The sequence below is a fragment of the Symsagittifera roscoffensis genome, chromosome 6 (genome assembly GCF_963678635.1).
Source record: "Symsagittifera roscoffensis chromosome 6, txSymRosc1.1, whole genome shotgun sequence".
Classification (NCBI taxonomy): Eukaryota; Metazoa; Xenacoelomorpha; order Acoela; family Convolutidae; genus Symsagittifera; species Symsagittifera roscoffensis.
The window spans coordinates 45,358,621-45,379,329 of record NC_087067.1 but is presented as its reverse complement, the minus strand read 5'-3'; the positions used below and the strand labels follow the sequence as shown (position 1 = coordinate 45,379,329).

The window sequence follows — 20,709 nt, the reverse complement described above, 5'->3', positions numbered from 1 at the left end:
ATCAGTCTCCGCTCAAAAAGTTTCAAAAAACTGACAGGAAACCAAATCATTAACTTTTCTGAAGGCTCTATAGTTTTGTTGGAAATTGTGGACTATCTTTTTTCAGACCTTTCCTATCGATTGAACCCTAAACTTAACTTTCGGGATGGTACTTTTCGAGAAAAATCAAAAAATTTCAAAAAACGGTCAAAAAATCACAATTCTGACTTTTTAAGGGTCTACGCTTTTAGTGTAAGAACAATTTGGGCATAAAATCTTCCCCAATAAAAAGCTTCCCCATAAAAACTTACGCAGCGAAGCTTCCCCAACACGTTCTATCCATTGAAATAAAAAAATTCAGATTTGGGAGGGTAGATTTGAGAAACGGTCATGAAATCACAATTTCGTTTGAAAACTTTGGACGCTTATGCAGAAAAACTTCACACAGCCCGTTCTTTCGATTGAAACAAAAAACTCAGATTTTGGAGGGTAGTTTTCAAGCACAGTCCAAAAGTTTCAAAAAGGTCAAAAAATCAAAAATTTGACTTTTCTGAGGGCCATAACTTTTTGTGTAGTAAAACTTGGGCGTATCCACTAATGCACGGGAGCTTCGCACAGCCCGCTTTTTTGATTGGAATCAATATCTCAGATATGGGCGGGTAGTTTTTGAGAATATGTCAAAAATCAAAAATATGGTTCGAAAAATCCCCCTTTGGTTCGAAAAAGAAATACTTTGTCGAAGGCTGTAGAAAAAACGGTGAGGTAAAAGATACTAAGGAATTAAGCAGACACAGGGGAGTGAACGGTTTTTCCATTGGCACCACTTTTTTGAAAATCGTTTTTTTAGAAAAAAATTAAAGAAAGTTTTCAGAAAAGCGAAAAATTTTGCCATAGCGTCCCAAAAAAATTAAAATAAAAACCCGATCCCATACATTTTCATAATATCAGTTTTTATCGAACAGGAAATTCTAGGCAAACATATCAAGCAGGAAATTTGAAATTCAAATTGTCAACTGAACAAATCTTACGAAGCGGAAACAAGGCCGACCATCTTTGAGTGGACACCAGTTGAATCGAAAAAAAACTTGTTTCAACTCCCCTGAAAGTACCCTGTAGTAACTAGTAATTACCTGCAAGTGATTCAACTGTGCGTCAGCTCTGATTCAACTGTATGTCAGCTGCAAGTGATTCAACTGATTTTGTTAACTAGTTGTTAATCCGAAACAAAAATCCACATTCCGATTTGAAAACGCTTGCTAATCGCAAGCGTAATATGCAACGGAACAAAGCTTACGAAGCGGAAAGAAAACTGACCACTTTTGAGCAGACACCAGTTGAGCCGAAAAAAATTGATTTATCAAAAGTCTTAGGTGCTCCCTGAAACTGCAATGATCGCATTTTGGAACTACTAGGATACTTGCTTACAGCACAAGAAAAATCCGTGATGTGCCAACTAAGCCGACAAAACTTGAGCAGACAAATGATGTCCGACAGTTCAACTTTTAACGGAAAAAAATCAATTCACATACATACTGAAGAAATGAAGGTTTTGCAGAGCTTACAATGCAAAAGCAACCGCGTTACCTCCAGACCATGTGGGAAGAAACCTGGGAGTTGTTAGGGTTCAATTATAAAACAAGCTCAATTGCTTGTAAGAAAAGTTGCTAACGGGAAAAAAGTCTAGTTCCCAGTTACAAGACCCTTGCTCTCGCAAGTGTACTAAACATCAGCATAGATGAAAACGTGGTGTTGGATTATATGCATCCTCTAAACAGAGAATCAAAACTGAGTACTATTTTACGAAATTTAGGTTGGAAAAATTAAATTTGTAATGAAACAAGCGTTTATTAAGTTACAAACAATTATTTTGACATTAATCTATCAGCTATAAATATAGAAAATTTGTCTTGAAAATAGAAAATATTTGTCTTGAAAAAATATTAAAGTAGAAAATTAAACGGATAGAGTTTTGGAAATAGCAAGGATTTGATATTTCAAAGGCTAAAATATTAAGGCAGGAAATAAAAAGCTCATAGAAGTTTATTTTATTTAGATTGAAAAGGATTTAGGCGGCGAAACTGAATCTTCTAATTCCGATGAATCTTCAAATTGTGATGAGTTTGGTCTTTTCACCACGTTTAACTCAATCAAATGCTGTTTAATCACTTCTTTGATTTCGTCGATTCCTTCGATGCCAAATGAGCGTCCATCATCGCCTATTTCCCAATCCGTGAAAAAGATATGTTCCGTTTTGACCTTTACATGGGTGTCTGTGAAATGTTCGTTCAATTTCGTGATATATCGTTGTTTCATGAAATCAATCGGATTCGCCTCCATTTTTAGCTCATTTTTCAGCTTTTCCAGGTGAAGCCCTGTTTTATTCACGCATATAATGATTCTCGAAGATTCGGTTCCAACCATTGCTTCGTATACTTTAGCCAGCTCGCGACTCACAATTTCACTCACGTCTCCTGTAAAAGGCACTAGTACAATAATCATATTATTCATAGCACCACAAATGCTAAACGTCTTTGCATGATAGTCCAAACTGTTGCTACCAGGAAAATCTATGATGCTCACTTTCTTTGTAATTTGGTGCATTACGGGTACATCCGTATGAGCAAATAGACCAGTGCTTCCTTTGAAACCCCATATCTTATTCAGCAGCGTTGTTTTGCCCGAATCTTGAAGCCCGACAATTCCAATGAAGCACTGAGATGCTAAAATATCACGGATCCTGTGAATTATTTCGACGCATTCGATGCGCTGAATCAACCTGTTCTTCGATTCCACTGTGCATTGTTCAAGTTTACTTCCCTCAAAGTTGAAAACACCAATATCCTTATTGAACATAAGCAGCAGAGCTTTTTCGTTACTATAAACTGTATCGTCGTCACATAGATCGGAAACCTGCTGCAGTTTTTCAGGATTCTCGATTTTTACTCTCTCACTCCAAACCGAAAACAGTTCGGTTTTTAGCCACTTTAGAACTTGGATGTAATTCTGATCTGCGATAGCTTCAGTTAGAAGCCGATTCGCGAAATACCCGGAACTAAGGGTTCCAAAAGTAGCTGCAGCTCCAACGCCTGTTATGTTCAGAGCTTCAATAGCTCCAACTAAAAGCAATCCTGGACCGGCCATGTAAGCCATAGCTCCTCCACCAAGGACAGCTAAAGCTCCCACTGAAATTACTTGAAGTGTAGACTTTTCAGCATTCAGTTTGAGTGGACTCATCATATATTTTTCAATCTTATCACAGATGTCACTTACTTTCTTATACTCTTGCTCGTTACTCAAAATGAACTGAATGTTTTTGTCACTGAAAACTTTAACTAGCTTATCATGATCTGAAGCTTGCAGGCATTTCTCGGTGAGCTTCAGTATCTCAGATACTAACGGCTCCTCGAGCGAAGTCTTCTTTTTAAGCTGTGACAATGCCATTCCTCGCTGAACTGACTTTTTGATTATCAGCGATATGGACTCGTGCCTCGACATCTGGGACACCGATTGGACTTCAATATTTCGTATATTCTTACGAGGTAAAACGATGTCTCCGAAACCAAACTGCGTTGCGATTATGATGTTCGATCCATGATCAGAGACACTTAGCTCAGTACCTTTGACTTCCTGTTCGATAACAACTTTTTCTGCATTAGAACCCATCCCAATTTTTTTTACAGTTACTTTGTCGTCTTTCCCAAAAGGAAATCCGAAGTCAAATGAGCAATTGGGAAGATAAATTTGAAACAAATTTTCGCCTATCAAAACAAGTCGCAACATAGTCACATCTTGACTTTCCACGGTTGCCAATTCAGCGCTGTGTATTTTGGGTTCAAAATCTTGGATAAGCTTTATATTTCGTGAGTTTTTAAGAATTCTCACATTTCCATCATCATCTGGTGGCAGATGCATAATATCATCAGCTAAATACGCTCCCGGGTGAAAGCACGCGTTACACTTGCACAGTTCCTGGTAGTTTGTTAATCTATGAGAAGTTTCCATCGATTCCACATCTACATCTTTAAGAATATCCAATGACTCAACGATGCTTTCAACCTGGGAATTGTTGAAGTGCTTCAAGAACAGGAAATCATTGCATATGAAGAAGAAGTTTCCAACCGGTACATATTTACGTTTAACTTCTTCATTGCCAGTTTTGTCCATACCTTTGCCAACCATGTCAATGCCTTCTTTAAAACCTTTCAGAACAATTGCATTTGTAGGATAAATTGCGGCAGCCAGATCAATCGCAGGCGACAAATATGGCTCCACTTTAGCGAGAAAATTAACACATGTATCTTTCATTTCCACAAGAGATTTCGTTCTGTCCACGACGTAAGATTGCCCAGCAACGGTCGATACTTTGGAGACCAATTGGTCTATCTGCTTATCGACTTGAAATTTAATGGCAGAAACACTTTGAGCAAAGGAAAGCAAACAAGGAACCGGGTCGTTCTCGGCTACTATGTGGAACATAGAATTGGCGAACGTTTTATCGGTCAAAAACTTCCGAACTGCTTCATCGCCGAAGAGAGGTGCGCCGAATGTGATATTTATGATATCTCCAACCAAGTCATTCTTAGTTCTTTCTTTTTCCAGAAGCATCTCGGTCGCTACAATAGATGAAACAGCTCCACCTAAGGAGTGACCACAAACAATTATTTTTTTGTTGCGCACCATATCACTAGATATAATTTTTTCTAATGGAAACATTTCGGCCCTTGATAGAAAACCGGCGTGAAATCTCCCTTGCGCGCGACCCTGTGATGTGGCTTTCTGATAAACCCGCAGATCTTCACGGACATCATTGAGATTATCAGTCCCCCGGAATGCTATATATACTCTGTTCTCGTTAAGTTCTTCTGACACCAGAAACCGACATTTACCGTTTTGACTGTACAATACTGATTTTAAGTTGTGATCAGCTAAAATATCAGCTAAATAGTCCCGAGGATTTACTTCATATATAGCATTACTTACAATAAGAGCATTTTGAATCAACTCGTGGTTGCGCTTCAGCCAGTTAGACAAAGGTGGCTCGCCCCCTTTATTCTCGGAAGAGAAAGAACTACTCGCTTGATCGGGGAGCAAGTAGACGAGTCCAGGCTTCAGCTTCTCTTGTTTCTTAATTAGCACTGTTTTCCCAGTATGCAATTCAATGAGATGTTTAACGTCAAAATCTAAATGGAAGAGATCTTTCAAATCATCTGATGTTACATCTTCAATATCGAGAGTGTGTTGCACATCGCCAAACTGAATAGTGATTTCTTGATCTGACATATTAAAAGGTTTTCTGCGGCCAGACTGGGTCCAAGAACTCCGATTGCATCAAAATCTGAAACTCCACAATTTATCACTTAAGAAACAGCGATTAGGGAATTTGGATATAAAAAGTAAATTTTAAACGTTTTCTGTAACATTCGCCCGGAAGATACATATCGACGGAAAACAAAACTAAGTCTTAAGACGACTGGCTAACGTCTAAACAGCTTTGCATGCTTTTCACCGTCTCTACCAAGCCAGTACTTTTCGGTGGTCTTTCTAACATCGGGTCGACAAAAACGTTACTGCTTTCGGCTTCGGTCAAAACACTCAAATTAACTAGATTACATGCAGAAATAGTGAGCTCATGGCTGGGTCTCAGTATCCCCAGACCACGAGGTCACTCCTAAAAACAGGGCTACTACTTATTATATTACTATTGTTTTTGTTCAGTAGATAAAAATCATCATCTCCATCGAAGATGGATCAACCCTTTCCCCCAACTCCTAGCTTCTCATCCTTATCAAAATGAATCTAGATGTTAATTAAATTCAAGTCAGGACATGACAGGAAGCTAAAAGTTTTATGTAGCAGGATAAAAGTTTCAGTTCCTTTACCCTTCCGGATTGATGAATCCGCTGGATCAAGCTTGTTAATCCTGATCTCTTCTTAATCCGGAAGGCCGTCCTTCACCCTTCACCGTTGTTCGCAACGGCCTTGCAACTATTGTAGCGGCACAATAGTTGCAACTCGGAGTGTTCACTGCTATTCCTGCAACTCGTTGTCGTTTTCCAATCTCTATTTCGTAGTTGTTGTTAGCGCAGCTAATGTTGTTCTCTTTTTCTTTCTCGTTTTAGCCAAAATGGCCGTTTCTGACGTTTCTCAGAAATATGACGTCATAATTCGAATTTTTGAAATTTAAAAATACCAGAATATTCCAGCCCTCACCGTCTGGCCAATCGTTCCAATAACGTTCTTAGTTCTTAATAATCACCAATCCGGAAGGCTCGCTGCTAAAAATCCGAATTCTGCAGAGATTGCATTTTTCACATTCTGGTCGAATGGCACATACTCCCCGGACAGTCCGGTCAATGTCCTCAATGAATCACGCAATGTTCGTAAAATGGTTACAGTGTCATCGAACAGAATTTACAAAATGCACGAAATTACTTTTATTCACGTCACATCGACTCACTGCAGAATATAAATGGCATCATACTACATCACTATAGCCTTCAAATTCTCTCATTAATCTGCACATTGAGGATACGACCTAAGATAAAAACATATTTTCTGACTTCCCGTGTCAATGTCCCGATTAAAACTTTTTCTCTTAGATTTGAAAGGTGTTGGCTTGCAGGACAGTCCTGCCATCCAACCAGCTAAAATTATCCTACTATGCTTCTTCCCTTCGGAAATCTTGCTTGTTATTGTCCTGAATATTAAAACTAAGAAACTCTGTGGTTAGAAAGAACAATGAAACAATCTCCCTCTTCGAGAGATTACTCAAGCCTTCCACGTCACCACAAAGTGATCAGTTCTCCTAGCTGATTAAAAACAGTCATGCAGGCTGGAATATTTAAATATACTCCTTCACTTAAGCCTTTCTAAATAAATAGTAAGTGAGTGTCTCTAAAGCCACTTCAACTAAAATCAAAATGCAAATTTATAAATGCAACAATTTCAAAACTCAACTAAATGTTTCAGTTTTCAATTACAACTTGGTTGCTTGGTTTCTCACTTGAGTTTTTTACACACATAAACAATTCTGAGTTTTAATTTCTCTTCATCACTCCTTTGTTTTCTTCTTTTTTTGTCGTTTAGAAGTTCTAAAACTTCTAAATTCTTCTAATTTCATCTCTTTTTTCATCTTGTTTTTCGGTCATCCGTCAATGTTCCATTTCTTCCTCCTGTGATACTGACTTGGCACTCTCAGTCTCCGTATCTTGTAACACGTCGTTAGCTATCCTGACGCTGCTGGAAGCCGTCCTTCAACACTTCTGCTCTTCTACCCTCTGTTTGCAGCAAGGTAGGGGATCCACGTTAGATTCTATGTTCCTGCAGAAGCTATTGTGGAGACACAACGTCACGTTTCTCTCCAAATCTTCTTTCAGCATCTCTGCCTTCTCATTTCCACTACGTTCACTCGTCCTGGAAATTCTTTTCACAGGGGGGGTCATTGCATTCCGATGAGTCACGAGAGCTCGCTTGAAAGCTCCAGCCCCAATGTCTAGCTGATATTCACTGTACACTCTGCCATGCTTCGACATATGCTTCTTCGCATACTCGTACAACCATGCAGTCATGTTAGCTCTGAACCATGGCATCAATCATTTTCTTGCCCATATCCTCTTCACTTCCATCGGAATATTTAGAATTTTGCATATTGTCTTAAAAAGATCTAAATCTTTTAGACAATCTAACTTCGGCAACTGTTCTCTCGTCGGTGCCTCCTGTCTATTATTTTCTCTCACATGAGCTTCCAGCCATCTGAACCTCTGGAGATGTCATTCTCCCAACTAAGATCATCACATTGGGATCCTCCCTGGATTCATCAGTTCCACCATCCGATATAATTGGGCTATCGTCGCGCCTCCAAAGGCCATCACCGTGGTGACCCACGAGGTCCTCAAATTCGACAGCACTCTGACTAAGCTGTCTCCCAATATCAGATGAGAGGTCCCGAGCGGTGGTTGCTGCAGGTTCACAGCCGGGCTCCAGGTAGCTCGATTGAAGCAGGCCCTCGGATCCGTCTCCGAAACTCCCGTGAATTTGTATTTCAATTGATTATTCTTCTGCACGTCTATTATGCGAGACACTTTCTTCGCTGGCATCTTTCGTGCTTTCCTCTCTGGGATTCTCGAACTCCCCATGAGTGGTGTCAAGTTACTTATCCCTTGTTTGATCACGGTCTGGGAGATTTGTACTCTGCCCGTATCGTCAATCGTTCCATAGGGTGCAGTCACCCCGGAACCTGGCGCATTCTTGTTAGCGACCAGTCGTCCAGCTGTCTCTATCAGCTTCCTCACTGTCTGTTCTACGACGGGATCACCCAAGGTGTCACTAGGATCCGGGATTGTTACTCGATTTGTCTCTGCTGGGAGCCGTGTCTCCGTTGTTTGACTCATTTCTCGAGGCGCCAAGAGCTCCATCGGGGACTGCCCACGAGGAAACTCCCTTGCAGGTATCACTTTCTCCACGGCCGTTGTCAACGCCACCTGCTCCGATCGCTCTTTGTATTCCTGCCTTAAGCGCTCAATCTCTTGACCCTGCTTTTTGTTGCAGTCTTCAAACAACTTTATCCACATGTCCCGATCTTCCTCCATCTGGAGCATGCTTCTGGTCATCTCGTCCAGCTCCTTCTTCGTACTTCTCAGCTGATCGTTCATCTCGTCCAGATCTTGTATGGTTTGGTTCGTCTGAACCTTCTGTGCTACTTTCGCCCTTTTTGTTGGCACAGCTGCTCTCAGTGGTGAACCAGACGAGGTCACCTCGCTGTTCATCTCCTGATGCATTCTCGTCAACCCAGGTTTGGGCTTGGAGGGCATTGGCATCTCACCTGGTTGGTAAGTCCTAGAACCTCCCAATCCAGGCTCATTCGCCAAGTCACTCCCTGTGAGAGCCCCGTTTCTCCACCTCATCACTCTCATGTTTGGGCGGTCTAGTACTCCTCTTTCTCCATATGCTGCCATCAACAGGATTTCCGTGGGGCGGTCCCCACGGTTGTCGTGCCCCAAGATGTTGATCAGGGCGGTCAGCAACATGACTACCTCTGGGTCCTCCAGAGCGAAGTCTCGATCGATCAGCCGACGATAGATCGCATCTATCATCGGTCCTACATATGCCTCTGCCAGGTCTATCAATTCATCCGGGTTGAAGTTGTCCATTCTATTCTTTTCAAGTTTGATTTGATTCGATTCTTTGACTCAAGTGAGTAATTTAAATGATCAATCAGGATCTAGAAAAGAAATCACGAATATCAAACTTATCTGTTTCACCTTAACATATATCGTTAAAATTTGCTTAAAAACAGTTCAGATAAAAAGATATTTATCCTAAAATTTATTAAAATCAATTGGTTTCTAAAATTTTGGAATTCGACCTAAGATTGGACAGTCCAAACTTTGGATCTATTCCCAAGATCGTCATTTAGTTGTTCATGGTCACTAACCCCTACTTACCCATGATCTTAATAACCTAACACATAACATAACATAACATAACACACATATCACATATTACATACAACTTAGTCTTTGGCCTAACACTCTTTCGCACATCACTCAGCCTATACTTAAGTAATATTTCTTGTGTAGATATACTTGTATGTTCGTATCAGAGAATATCACGTGTACAAGCGCGTACAATTCCCGAGGATGCAGTCTTCCTCTGTTTGGATCGTACACTGGAAGCGAGAGCTCCTTCACGTCCATTTCCACAAGGAAGTCCCTCAGCCTCGTCAAAGACAAGACTAGGTTCTCTTGGTCCACGTGCTGCTTCTCCGTCGCCCTCGTTACCAAGAAGCACAAGTATTTTCCCGGTATCTGCGACGTCGCCGGAGGTAAGCCTGCCACGCCCCCTATCCCTGGTCTTTGCTTCCAAAGGAATTCCACGTTTTTGTATTCTCTCTTAAAATCTGCCGCTAACGCTGTCCTAAAACTCATGTCTGCGGTGATTGCTATCGCACATGTTCTATTTGTGAGTATGAAATCACTATCTGTTAGTATTATGTTACTTGAATATTCATTTGGTAAGTTAAAATATGACTCAACTACCCTGCCTATGTCAGGTTTCTTAGGCTCTTCGCCTGTTTCTGCTTCTAAGTCTCCCGTTTCTCTTGCTATTCTTAATTTTTTTATTATCAAGTTTTCAGTGTGGGTAAGTCCTACCCCCACTCCCCGGACAAAAACATCCATCGACGTCCCCGTCGATCGCATACCGGGTATCAAGTCAAGGTTAGAAGCTGGAATGAGTAGTCGTCCTTCCTGGGTAGCCCAGGAAGGATCATCTCGTTCAGTCTTGATGTATTTCATGCTTTTACGATCTACGTCTTGAATTGTGACGCTAGTCTATTCTGGATCCGAGGTCGTTTCATTCAGCCACTCTAAGACACGCAGGTTCGTCAGGTCTTGTTCATATGACTGCTGTTGCTCATCGTCGAATTTTACCTCGGGTTTCGACCAGTCGTCAACCCACTCATCGTCGTGATCATCGACTATGTCAATGTCTTGTGACACAGTTATTTCCTCTAGACCCACTACTTCCTCCACTATCTTCTTTAGATCTATCTTATCCACTACAAAGTCGTCACCGAAAGGATTGTATTTCTTTCTTGGTCTCATCCCATCCTTCTGACGAGTCTGTATGGTGAACGGAAGATCCGGTTCCAAGTTCTTGGGAACCTCTATCTGTTCGGGATCCTGCCAATCTTCCTCTGCGTGGGTAAGGTTTCATCGTCCGCTTCGATCTGTTCGTTTGGATCCAGGTCCAGCGGTGTATCCGTACCTTCCTCTACGACTTCGTTTCCATCGTTCTTCTCCCTGGTGCCTTTTTCATTGACCTCACAAGCAGGATTCATCATTAGATAATCCCCTTCTTCCATGTCTGCAGGTATACACCAGTCTTCTGTCGATGGATTGTGTGGCTTGATGTTCTCGTAGTGGGCGGCTCGGCCAGTACTCAGTCTATAAAAGCGTCCCTGCTGGTGCACCTCTGTAATCATGAAGGGTCCCCTCCACTTTTTTAGGAGCTTTTTTGTCCTTTTCGGTGGTATAACGTTCTGAAATACCCATACGTAGTCTCCCACCGAGTAAGCCTTTGCACCAGCTGCTTTCTTGTCGAATTTTTTCCTCTGCCTTGCCTGTGCCTGCTGAGTGTTTCGTCTACACAAATCGTTCAGCTCCTGTTGGCGTCTGATCACATCCGTCACGTAGACCTGTGGGGACGTTTTTTTTCCCTCATATTCTGGGTAGAAGAAGGTTAAGAGAAAAGACTTTTCGTGTCCAGTTAGCATCATGTGTGGACTGACTCCAGTGGTGGAGTGTTGCGTGCTGTTATATGCTCCCATCACCTGTGGAAGGTATCTGTCCCAATCGGTCATGTACCTGGAACAATATACTCTCAGCATCGACACTAACGTCCTGTTCTGTCTTTCCACTAAGCCATTCGTCTGAGGGTGGTATGTCGTGGAGTGAGCCTGAGCGACCTGTGAGCGTCTCATAAGCTCTTTCGTAAGCTCTCCTACGAAAGCTGTTCCATTATCCGATTGAAACGTCATCGGACCACCATGTCTTGCTATCCACGTATTGATCAGGTGGTCGCATGTCTCTTCCGCCGAGGCAGTTATGCAGGGCACGGCCTCTGCATACTTCGTGAAATGATCTATCATGACCAGCACCTGATTATAACCATTGTCTGTCATGCATATCTTTTGGTGATCTATTTGCACCACCTCGTTGAATTCAGACGACTCGATCGATTGTAAAGGAAATCGCAACTTCCTTGGATCCTTGACCTGTTGGCACGACAGACATGCTGTTACCCATTTCTCGCATGCCTTTTTCTTCCCAGGCCACTCAAAGCGCTTCAGGATCCTCTGATATACTTTGTCGATCCCCTGATGGCCCATCTGATCATGTGACCTGAATAATAGTTCTGTCTGATAGAGTTGCGGTAACACTATCGCGTTATACTTGTATAGGACTCTGTCTTCCTCCCTTCTTTTGCAAGCCACAATCCCGTCCTTGTTCAAATATAACCTCCCTTCCTTCTGCATGAAGTATTGTCTCAGGATGCGATAACTATCTTCCTCGAGGTCCCCTTTATCCGGAGAACCATTCTCGATCCACCTTTTCAGGTTGCTTGTCATGCGATCATTTCTCTGCGCCCTTAGAAGGTCCGAGAGTCTGTATCTCGCCTTCAAGAACGTCTTCATGACCCTCATCTGACTATTCAGCTCGTTGGGCTGATGTGTGTCTTCTTCCATCTTAACGCACCAAATCTTCGCCAACGGTTGTGTTTCTTGTTCAAACGGCAGAAGATCAGTCCTGACTACCGCTTTCTGCGGCAACAGGCTTATCGAGCGTTTCGATACCGCTATCGTTTCTAAGTCATCCGCTGCGTTGTCAAAGACTCTTTCGCTTGGTATTAGGTAGCGATCACTGTCAGGATCCTGGTACACTTCTCTGTCCAGGTCCCTTGCCCGAGTTTCCACTAGTAGCGTGTGTATCGCTAGTTCTGACAGTTCTGATCCCGAACTCGAGTTCTTGTCTGAATAGGTGTCCATTCCTGAGTTTCGGGAATCATCATCCGTCGAAGAGGTTGTGCTGGAGACTGCACGCTCCTCCAGATCATGTCTGTGCCTTCTTCGCATCCATCTGAACTCCCCTGACAAAACCTTGTTCTCTAGGTCCTGTTTCTCATCAGGAATTTTCTCGTCTATCTCAGACTCCCCGGACAAATTTTCTTGTCCCGGGTGTTGATCTTGTGATCGCTGGTTCTTTTCATCATTCGTCTCCCCGGACAAATAGTCTTGCAGCCGATTTTGTTCTACCTTTTTACCTTCCTTATCCTGGTCCACGAAGGTGACGGTTTTCTTTCGCTTGCTGCTTCCCTGTTCTTTCTGTCCGTAAGAAGTACTGGTTAAAATCTCTTGGGGTATTGAGGATACTAGTTGCTGAACTATTGTCCTACAATCCCTCTCATTCTCTTCGTGCTGTCGTCTGGACGGCATGATCTTCACTTTCTCACTGACTGTTAGCGATGCCACTGCAGCTGTCCACTCGGGGTCATCTCTGGTCACTTCTCTTTCTAACAATCCACCCAGCATCCGCATCACTTGTGGTGTGACTTGCACCGTTTTATCCAATAATGAGAGGCTGTTTATATTCATGCGAGAGAGTTCTTGCTGGACCAGGTTCGAGCGCAGCAACAAATCCAAGGGGACCGGGTCCTTCTTGGACAGGATCTTTATCTCGGCTGCTTTCTCTACAGGTAACTCAGGGTGCCCTGGAATTGGATGTCCAGACTTATCCAACCATCTCGTTAAGGGAAGAGCTTCATAAGTTTCTTTGTCCAGAAACGAGAATCCCTCCTTTATTTCCGCCTGATTGGCCTGCTTCTGCTCCAATCTTTCATAGAACTCAGTTTTCTTGCTGAGGCTGTCAGCATTCTGGTGTTTATCACGCATCCTATATTCGATTATCATATGGTAGCCATTCAGTCTTACTATCCATCTAAATCCATCATCAATATAACTCTGATCCATCGTGTAGGTCTTCAACCAGGATAACGCTCTGTTGTCCACGCGTAACTTGAAGTATGCACTTGAAGTATGCTCCCCAAGTATGCACGGTACTTCTCCACGAAGGTGACTACTGCAAACATTTCTGCTTTTGGTGCGCCATATTTCATCTCTGTGTCACTCAAGACTTTGCTGCCGTATGCAATGGGACGGAGAACTGTTCTTCCGTTCCATTCTTGCTCTTGATGCAAGATTCCTGAGATGGCCACCACCGATGCGTCTGTGTCGAGAACATACATGCCCTTTTCTGTAGGCATGCCCAGCACTGGCGCTTCGCACAGTTCCCGCTTTATGTTCTCGAAAGCAACCTGCGCCTCATCGTTCCATTCGAACTTTTTCCCTTTGTTGCGCATCAGCTTCTGCATCGGGTACACCTTGTCCGCATATCCTGTTATGAATTCTCGGTAGTAATTGGCAAACCCTAGGAAGCTCATGAGCTGTGTGTCCGTTCTTGGAGCTTCCATGTCAACACTGCTTCTACTGCTTCCGGATCTGGCCTCACACCATGCCTGTCCATCATTCTTCCCAGGTACTTGCTCTTTTCATACATCCGAAGACCTCATCGAGCCGATCAATGTGATCCTCCAGGGTCGGTGTCGCTATGACTACGTCATCCACGTAGCACATCAAGAGATTCCCGTACTTTTTGGTCACTCCTGTCAAAGCCTGAGCCATCAGCCTTTGAAAAGTTGCTGTTGCATTGCACAAGCCGAAGGGCATCCTCTTCCACTGGTACAACCCCAATTCGCACGCGAAACCGGTTTTTTCCCTATCCTTTTTCCGCAAAGGAACCTGCCAGAAGGCAGAACCTAAGTCCAATGTGGTGAAGAACTTGGTATCACCAAGTTTAGATAGGCTCTCGTCTATTCGCGGTATCGGGTACGCATCTTTTATCGTTACCGCGTTCGGCGATTTCGAGGGTTCTATCATGTCGTATTCAAGCAACATTTCTATTTCCGCTCGGCACGCTTCCTATTTGTGTGGCGTCATTCGCCTTGCGCCTTCCCTATGGGGAACGGCGCCCTCTTCTAGTTCGATTTCGTGTTCGACGAAATTACAGCAACCGATATCCGCCTTATGTTTTGAAAATACATCTGCGTTCCGATTTAGGAGGTCCCGCAATTTTTCGAAATCTCCCTCACCTATTTTCCCTTTTAAATGTTCTATCTCTGGCAAAACCGGTTTGTCAGATTCTAGTTCATATGACGAGGGGCGTTCCGGAAAATTCGAGCAGCTTGATAAGCCGTCGTCCGTCTCGGATTTAATTGAAAACAATTTATGAATAGATTTTAATTCATTAATCCTCTTTAAAATTTTATCTTTATTGGCATGATAAGGACAGTCTTTCACACTATATCTCTTCAAGTTTTGTGTCTCCTCATAGTCGGTCCTCATCGGCAAGGCGTAGCCAAGCTTCTTTCCACGCTGGATTGAAACCGTGGTGTCCAGTGTGTTCAACAACACACTGACACACAGTCCGTTTCGCGTTACCGAGAAGCTCCGGCCTAAAATCACCGAACTCTGACTATTGGGATTCGGTACTAAGCAAACCTGTTTACTATCACTTAACGAATTCAAATTTCTCATTCTAAAAACTGCTACCACAGCTTGTCCTGGTTGTAATTTTACTTTTCTATCCAAAAAAATTGGTACCTTGTTTTCGTCTGTTATTATCCTATTAATTGGTCTCTTAACATACTTCCGGTCCGGGTTTCTAATCCGTATCAGACCGTTGTTCAAGTCAATCATCACGTCAAAATTCCTGACAAAATCTCTGCCCAAGATTAATTGGTCGGCGTCGTCCAGATTCTCTACCACCAGGAAGCTCATCCAAAGATCCCGTCCTCCCATGTGGAGGACCGTTATTGGTGTTCTTCCGGCTACGTAGATAGCTCCTCGATTGGCTGCGGCCAGTCGGAGATTCGTTGGAATTAGATCTTCCCGCGTGAAGCCCATTCTTTCCCAAGTTTTTATCGGCATCACACTCACTACCGCTCCTGTGTCCAGAAGCCCTGTGACTCCGAGTTTTGTTCCGTTGGTGTCGAGCAGATGTGCTGTCACATCTGCTTCATACCCAATGTGTACTGCGTCTTGTTCCATCATGGCGTCATGGCCTATCCTGCGGACCTTGAGTTCCTCTTCTCCCAAATAGATCTGCCCCATTTGGTCATCATCTGTTGTTACATAAGTCCTGGTGTAGATACTGATTCCATCCACGTTCAGCATTATTTGATACGGCCCATAGACTTCCAGGTAGCGTCCATGAAGTTTCTTCATGCGAGGGCCACCCGTCGTTAGTAGTGCTCGCACAGCTCTCGACTCGGTGCGTGGCTCCACCTGCCTCAGATAATCTGCATAAGTCCAAATGCCTTAAAGTGAACTCGGATGGTTCACTCAGATTTCTTATTACCTGGTGTCCAGCCACTGAGATTATCGACTGTATCTTATTTTCATTGCGGCACCATGCCGAACCTCTTACCGGAGATCACTTTAAGTTTCATGTCTAAACTGCTTGGTGCTTTCGTCTCTTCGAACTCCGTTGCTTCGAAGGTATTCAGTTACTCATTTTCCAGTTCAAGTTTCAGTTTTTGTTCGATCTCTTTGGTCACCAATTCGTGCTGTACTCTATTCAGAGCATCCCTTGCGGCTGCCTTATAATCAATCTTGAAGTCGTCAGCCGCAGTTGCTGGTTCCGGCTCACGTGCCTCCTCTGTTACCGCTTGCATCTTCTTTGCCGCCAGCTCTTGAGGTTTATCCTTTCTGCGTGCCTCCGCTTCACTCAAAAGTCGAGCCTTGCTGGCTTTCACTCCTGACAAAGCTTCTTCATGTCTTGGATGCTTGATGTCTGCCACTGCATCCCAGAATTGCGGACAATCTGATTTAAAATGACCTTCCAAGTTGCAAAAGAAACACCTCGGGCCAAATTTTGCAATTACTCCTCTCATGAAATCCTCATGGTCCAACTCTGACGCATCTTCGTCCTCGAGGCTAAAGCCTATTGCTTTCATGCCTTGTTTGTAAGCTGGGCATGCTGACACATGATGGTCCGTTGAACTGCAATTAGCACAAGAGCGTCTCTTGTCCATATCATCCCTCGGTTTGTACCAATTGTTCCCTTGGTTTGCTGGTCTGTTGTTAAAATTGCCATAATTGTTCTTGTAATGTCCAGATCTTGAAGGAGGTTTCAACAAAAGATACTCTTTTGATTTGAGCCTCAACTCCTCCGGTATTGGCGCATTGGTTGATAGTGGTGTGTAATGCGTTGCTAGCATCGTACGAAGTTCATCATTCTTCACACTATCGATAAATTTCGAGGCTACGGCCAAGTTCATCCTTCGGTTTGACTCGTCCGGTTGGCTGCGTCTCCTCAGCACTTCCAAATCATCGAGAAACTTGTCTATCGTTTCATCTTCTCGTTGCCTCCGTTTCTCGAAGCGCATCATCGCCTGGTGCCCCTGCACCCCTGATCCGAAACGGTTTAACAAGATTTCGAAGATTTTCTCAGCAGTGTCACGTTGGTATTGCTTCTGTCCCTTCCAAGTTGCTGGTGAGCGCACTGCATTCCTGTCTCTCCCACAAGTCCTCTTCCTCAAAATGCAACTTCATTACGTCTATCCAGGTATCAATACAGCCATCAGATTCGTCTTTGTAGCATCTTGGTTTCTTAAAGACTCTTCTGGACTTCTCACTGCGTTCATTGGTTCTAGATAACCTTGTCAGGAATGTCTCCAAAGACCTGTTTAGGGGTTCAAATGCTGTGGCCATTGCCGTAGCATCCCTTGAGTGTCCCGCTTGAGTGTCCTCACACCTCGTCGAAGGCTCTGTGTGCGGTGCATCCCTGCAATCCGAATCACCGTGAGCGTTTCCCGCTTGGCCCACATGACTCCTCCTCGGGCTTGCATGCCCCCTGTTGCCGGAATCACTTCTCCCAGTCGCATGTGTGCCTTGCGTCGGTCGTTCGTTAGAGGTTTGTCTGTTCCCCGTTGAACTTGCTCTACTGTTCGGGCCCCATGTTCCATTACCCCTTGTAGCACATAGCCTGATGAACTGCCCCTGCCTCTAGTGGATCCATACGTCTTCCTCCTCTGATGTTCATTGAATTTCACCCTCGGTTCCCTGCTGGGACCTCCCGAGTTCGGTTCTCCTTCTTTTGGTCCACTCTTGCTGCTTAGTAGCCCGTCCAACCTATCCATGATAGCCTGAGTTCGCCTCTCCATCATCGCGTCTATCTTTGTGTCAAGAGTCCCAAGAGACTGCTCTTGATGAATTCTTAACTTCTCCATGTCGTCTCTTAAGCGTAACTCTCGCTGTTCCGCCTCTCTTGTCATTCGTGACAAGTTCCTCGCCATATGTTCGTCCGTTCTTTCTTTCAAGCGTTTTTCGCTCCTGCCAACTTCTTGTCTGTTGCGGTTTATTTCTTCCCGCAGACTCTCTCTTAGTTCACTCATCCTTATTGACATCTGTTCATTTTGTTCTCCTAAACTGTCCACTATGTTGTTTAAGGCTCCTTCTAGTGCTGCCCCGTTATCCACGAGTGGCGTCACTAGTGGCGGTGTAACCCTGTCGGTCCCAGGTAGCTTCGTGCTGGTCGAGATCCGGGCCTTGACTCTCTGTCTCGACGTCTTCCCATTATCTATTTCAGGATCCGCCAACGCGTTGCCTAGCCCTCTGGTTCTACTCTCTCCAGTTTGTGGCTCTGAACTCGTCTTAATCGCGAAGTCTTTTGACAGGCCCGTTGTGTTTGCCTCTTTGCTTATCGTTGTCACTACACCAAATTTGTCCATGGTTCCAGTCTCTCTTCCGACGTATGCCTCATTCTCCTGGATTGAACTATTGAGGCTGACTTGAGATCCAAAGTCCCCTTGCTCCTCTTCATCCTCTTCCTCCTGGGTTTCAACTTCGTTCCCTGCGCCTCCTCGCATGGTGAATGGGAAGATGTTTCCAAAGGTGTTCTTCATTCTTTCTGAGAACGATGATGACGTTGTTTGTTTCCCAGTTCCGCCTGCCATCATAGTGATGTTTGTCGGAGATCTTCTCGTCGCCGCTACTTCAGTTGAGATGTCGGACAGTTCCGACATCTCTTCTCGATCCAATGTCCCGGTGGAAGTGGAAAAATCATGGCCTTGTTCTACCGGAGTAGATTCACTCGCCAGCCTTCTGCCTCTTCCTTCCAGTCCCTGTACTTCCTGGTCGTCGTTCAAGGCATTGTCAGTATTGACCTCCACTTCTAACAGTTCTTTTCGCTCTTCTGAGGTCTTCTGACTTCTCGTTTCAACCATTCTGCCTGAAATCGTCTCCCCTTTGTCGGACCGGGATCGCTTGATCCAATCCACAAAAGGATCGGTCATCGTTTTTCTTTGCTTTTCAGGTATGAATTTCCTAGAGCTATTACCTCGTTTCGGTATCCTTGACTTGTCTAGACTCATTGTCTATTTGTCACTTTTTAATACCTATACTTAACTCGATTGCTAGAGACCTTATAGTTTTATTAACAATAATAATGACACAACACAATAATTTTCACAAGATTCTATTAAATAGTGACCACGAATCCCTGTATGTTATCAGAGTACAATTTGTATAAAATTTATTCACACTAACCGATTATTGGTGGTAAGATTTGAAAACTAGCACAATATGATGTTATCAGTCAATTTAAAAGATAGTGTACTCACTACCCAATCAAGCACAGTTTATGTTGATTTAAAATAAAAAAAAATAAAAAAATATATATATTTAATGTCAAACTCTGAATACCTCTATGAAAAAAACGTATGTGTAATGTACTCTTAGTCGGTCGCAGTACAATAGTCGAACCTGTCTTTTAAAGAAAAAGCTTTCCCTGCTCGGTGCTGCACCAAACAGACAAAACTTTGAAGGCAGTAATTTTCTCAAGTGGGCGTCTATTGCACCCACCGAGTACTGTGTTACCTATCTGCCTTCGGACTGCCCGAGCTAGGCCTACTAAAATCCTCAGGGCAGTCACTTTTCCCAAAAACGTATTATGTTACAATCCACACCAATGAATCACGCTCTTTTTAATTTAGACTTAGTGTCGCGAATATCCGAGTTCGGACCTGTTTTGTTTTAGTCTGGTTCTTATTGAAAGGCAAGTTACCAGTGCAGTCACTGATACCTAGCTTGTGTGCTAATAACCTAATACCTCTCACTTTTTAGTCTTTCTTTCGTCTACCTAAGTCCTTTAATAAAAAAAATACCCCTCCGGATTGGCACAAATAGGACCCTTCCGGACTAATAGAATCTAGACCCCTCCGGATTGGGATCCCTCTGAGTTAGTTAATATAAGACCCCTCCGGATTTGGACCCCTCCGAATTAGCAACTATAAGACCCCTCCGGATGCGGACCCCTCCTAACTTGAAAAATCTTTGACCCCTCCGGATTGGGAGCCCTCCGGTTTTGTAAAAGTAGCTTTTCGGAGTTTACCTTCTTTCAACCTATACCCCTCCGGATACGTTCTCCGATGCAATTTTGCTCTTTCAATTAACTAGGAAGGGTATGTGCTACTTTCCTAGACCCTTCCGGATTGAAGTTAAGCCTCTTATTTGACAATTCACACTGACGGTGAAAGGTCTTATCGCTCGCCTAACTTCGGCTTGATTAAGGTTTTGCTGTGCCTTTAGCCTTCCCTTTTCGTCTAGAACAGCCTAAAGTTACTTTATTCAACCGCTATCACCTTTTAGTAGGGGTATAAGGGCTTTTCTAGAAGAAATTTATAAAACGTGAAGGGTGTACCCTTCCAAATTGAGGAATTTGTTAAAAACAATCTCAAAAAATTTTCACGCTTCCTTTTCCGTAAAACTTTTGTCCCTATCAGTAAGCTCAGCTAATTTATGATCTATTAGTACTAAGATCAACTCGATATGCCCAGTAGTTCTAAAGTTATTAACCAAAACGTCTTTTTTCTAAACTCAAAAATTTTTCTCTCTTATAGGTTCCGCCTAACTTTTTCCGCAAATCAGGTCCTTTCGACCTAAAATTTATTGATCCGAGCTCAGAAGGCCTATAATCTTCTAGTTCAATGCAAAAGACCCGATCTAAAACGTTTTAGTAGAAGAAATTTGCGAAAAACTGTGCTACCTGTACCCCTCCGGATTGATGAATCCACCAAATCAAACACGTTAAGTTCGATTTCTCTGTAACCCGG

The 20,709-nt window shown here is 43.4% G+C and overlaps 2 protein-coding genes across 2 annotated transcripts in view; both read right to left on the bottom strand.

The window, feature by feature from the left end:
* LOC134848506 (stomatin-like) overlaps positions 1-20,709 on the bottom strand; it is a 331,343-nt gene that overhangs the window by 231,584 nt on the left and 79,050 nt on the right. The window lies entirely within an intron of this gene.
* Positions 1,802-5,053, bottom strand: LOC134848285 (uncharacterized). The gene is made up of 2 exons (XM_063865678.1): positions 4,960-5,053; positions 1,802-4,616 (listed from the first exon to the last, which is right to left on the bottom strand). The coding sequence occupies exon 2, from the start codon at positions 4,582-4,584 to the stop codon at positions 2,029-2,031; it is 2,556 nt and encodes an 851-aa protein (XP_063721748.1). The 5' UTR covers positions 4,585-4,616; positions 4,960-5,053; the 3' UTR covers positions 1,802-2,028.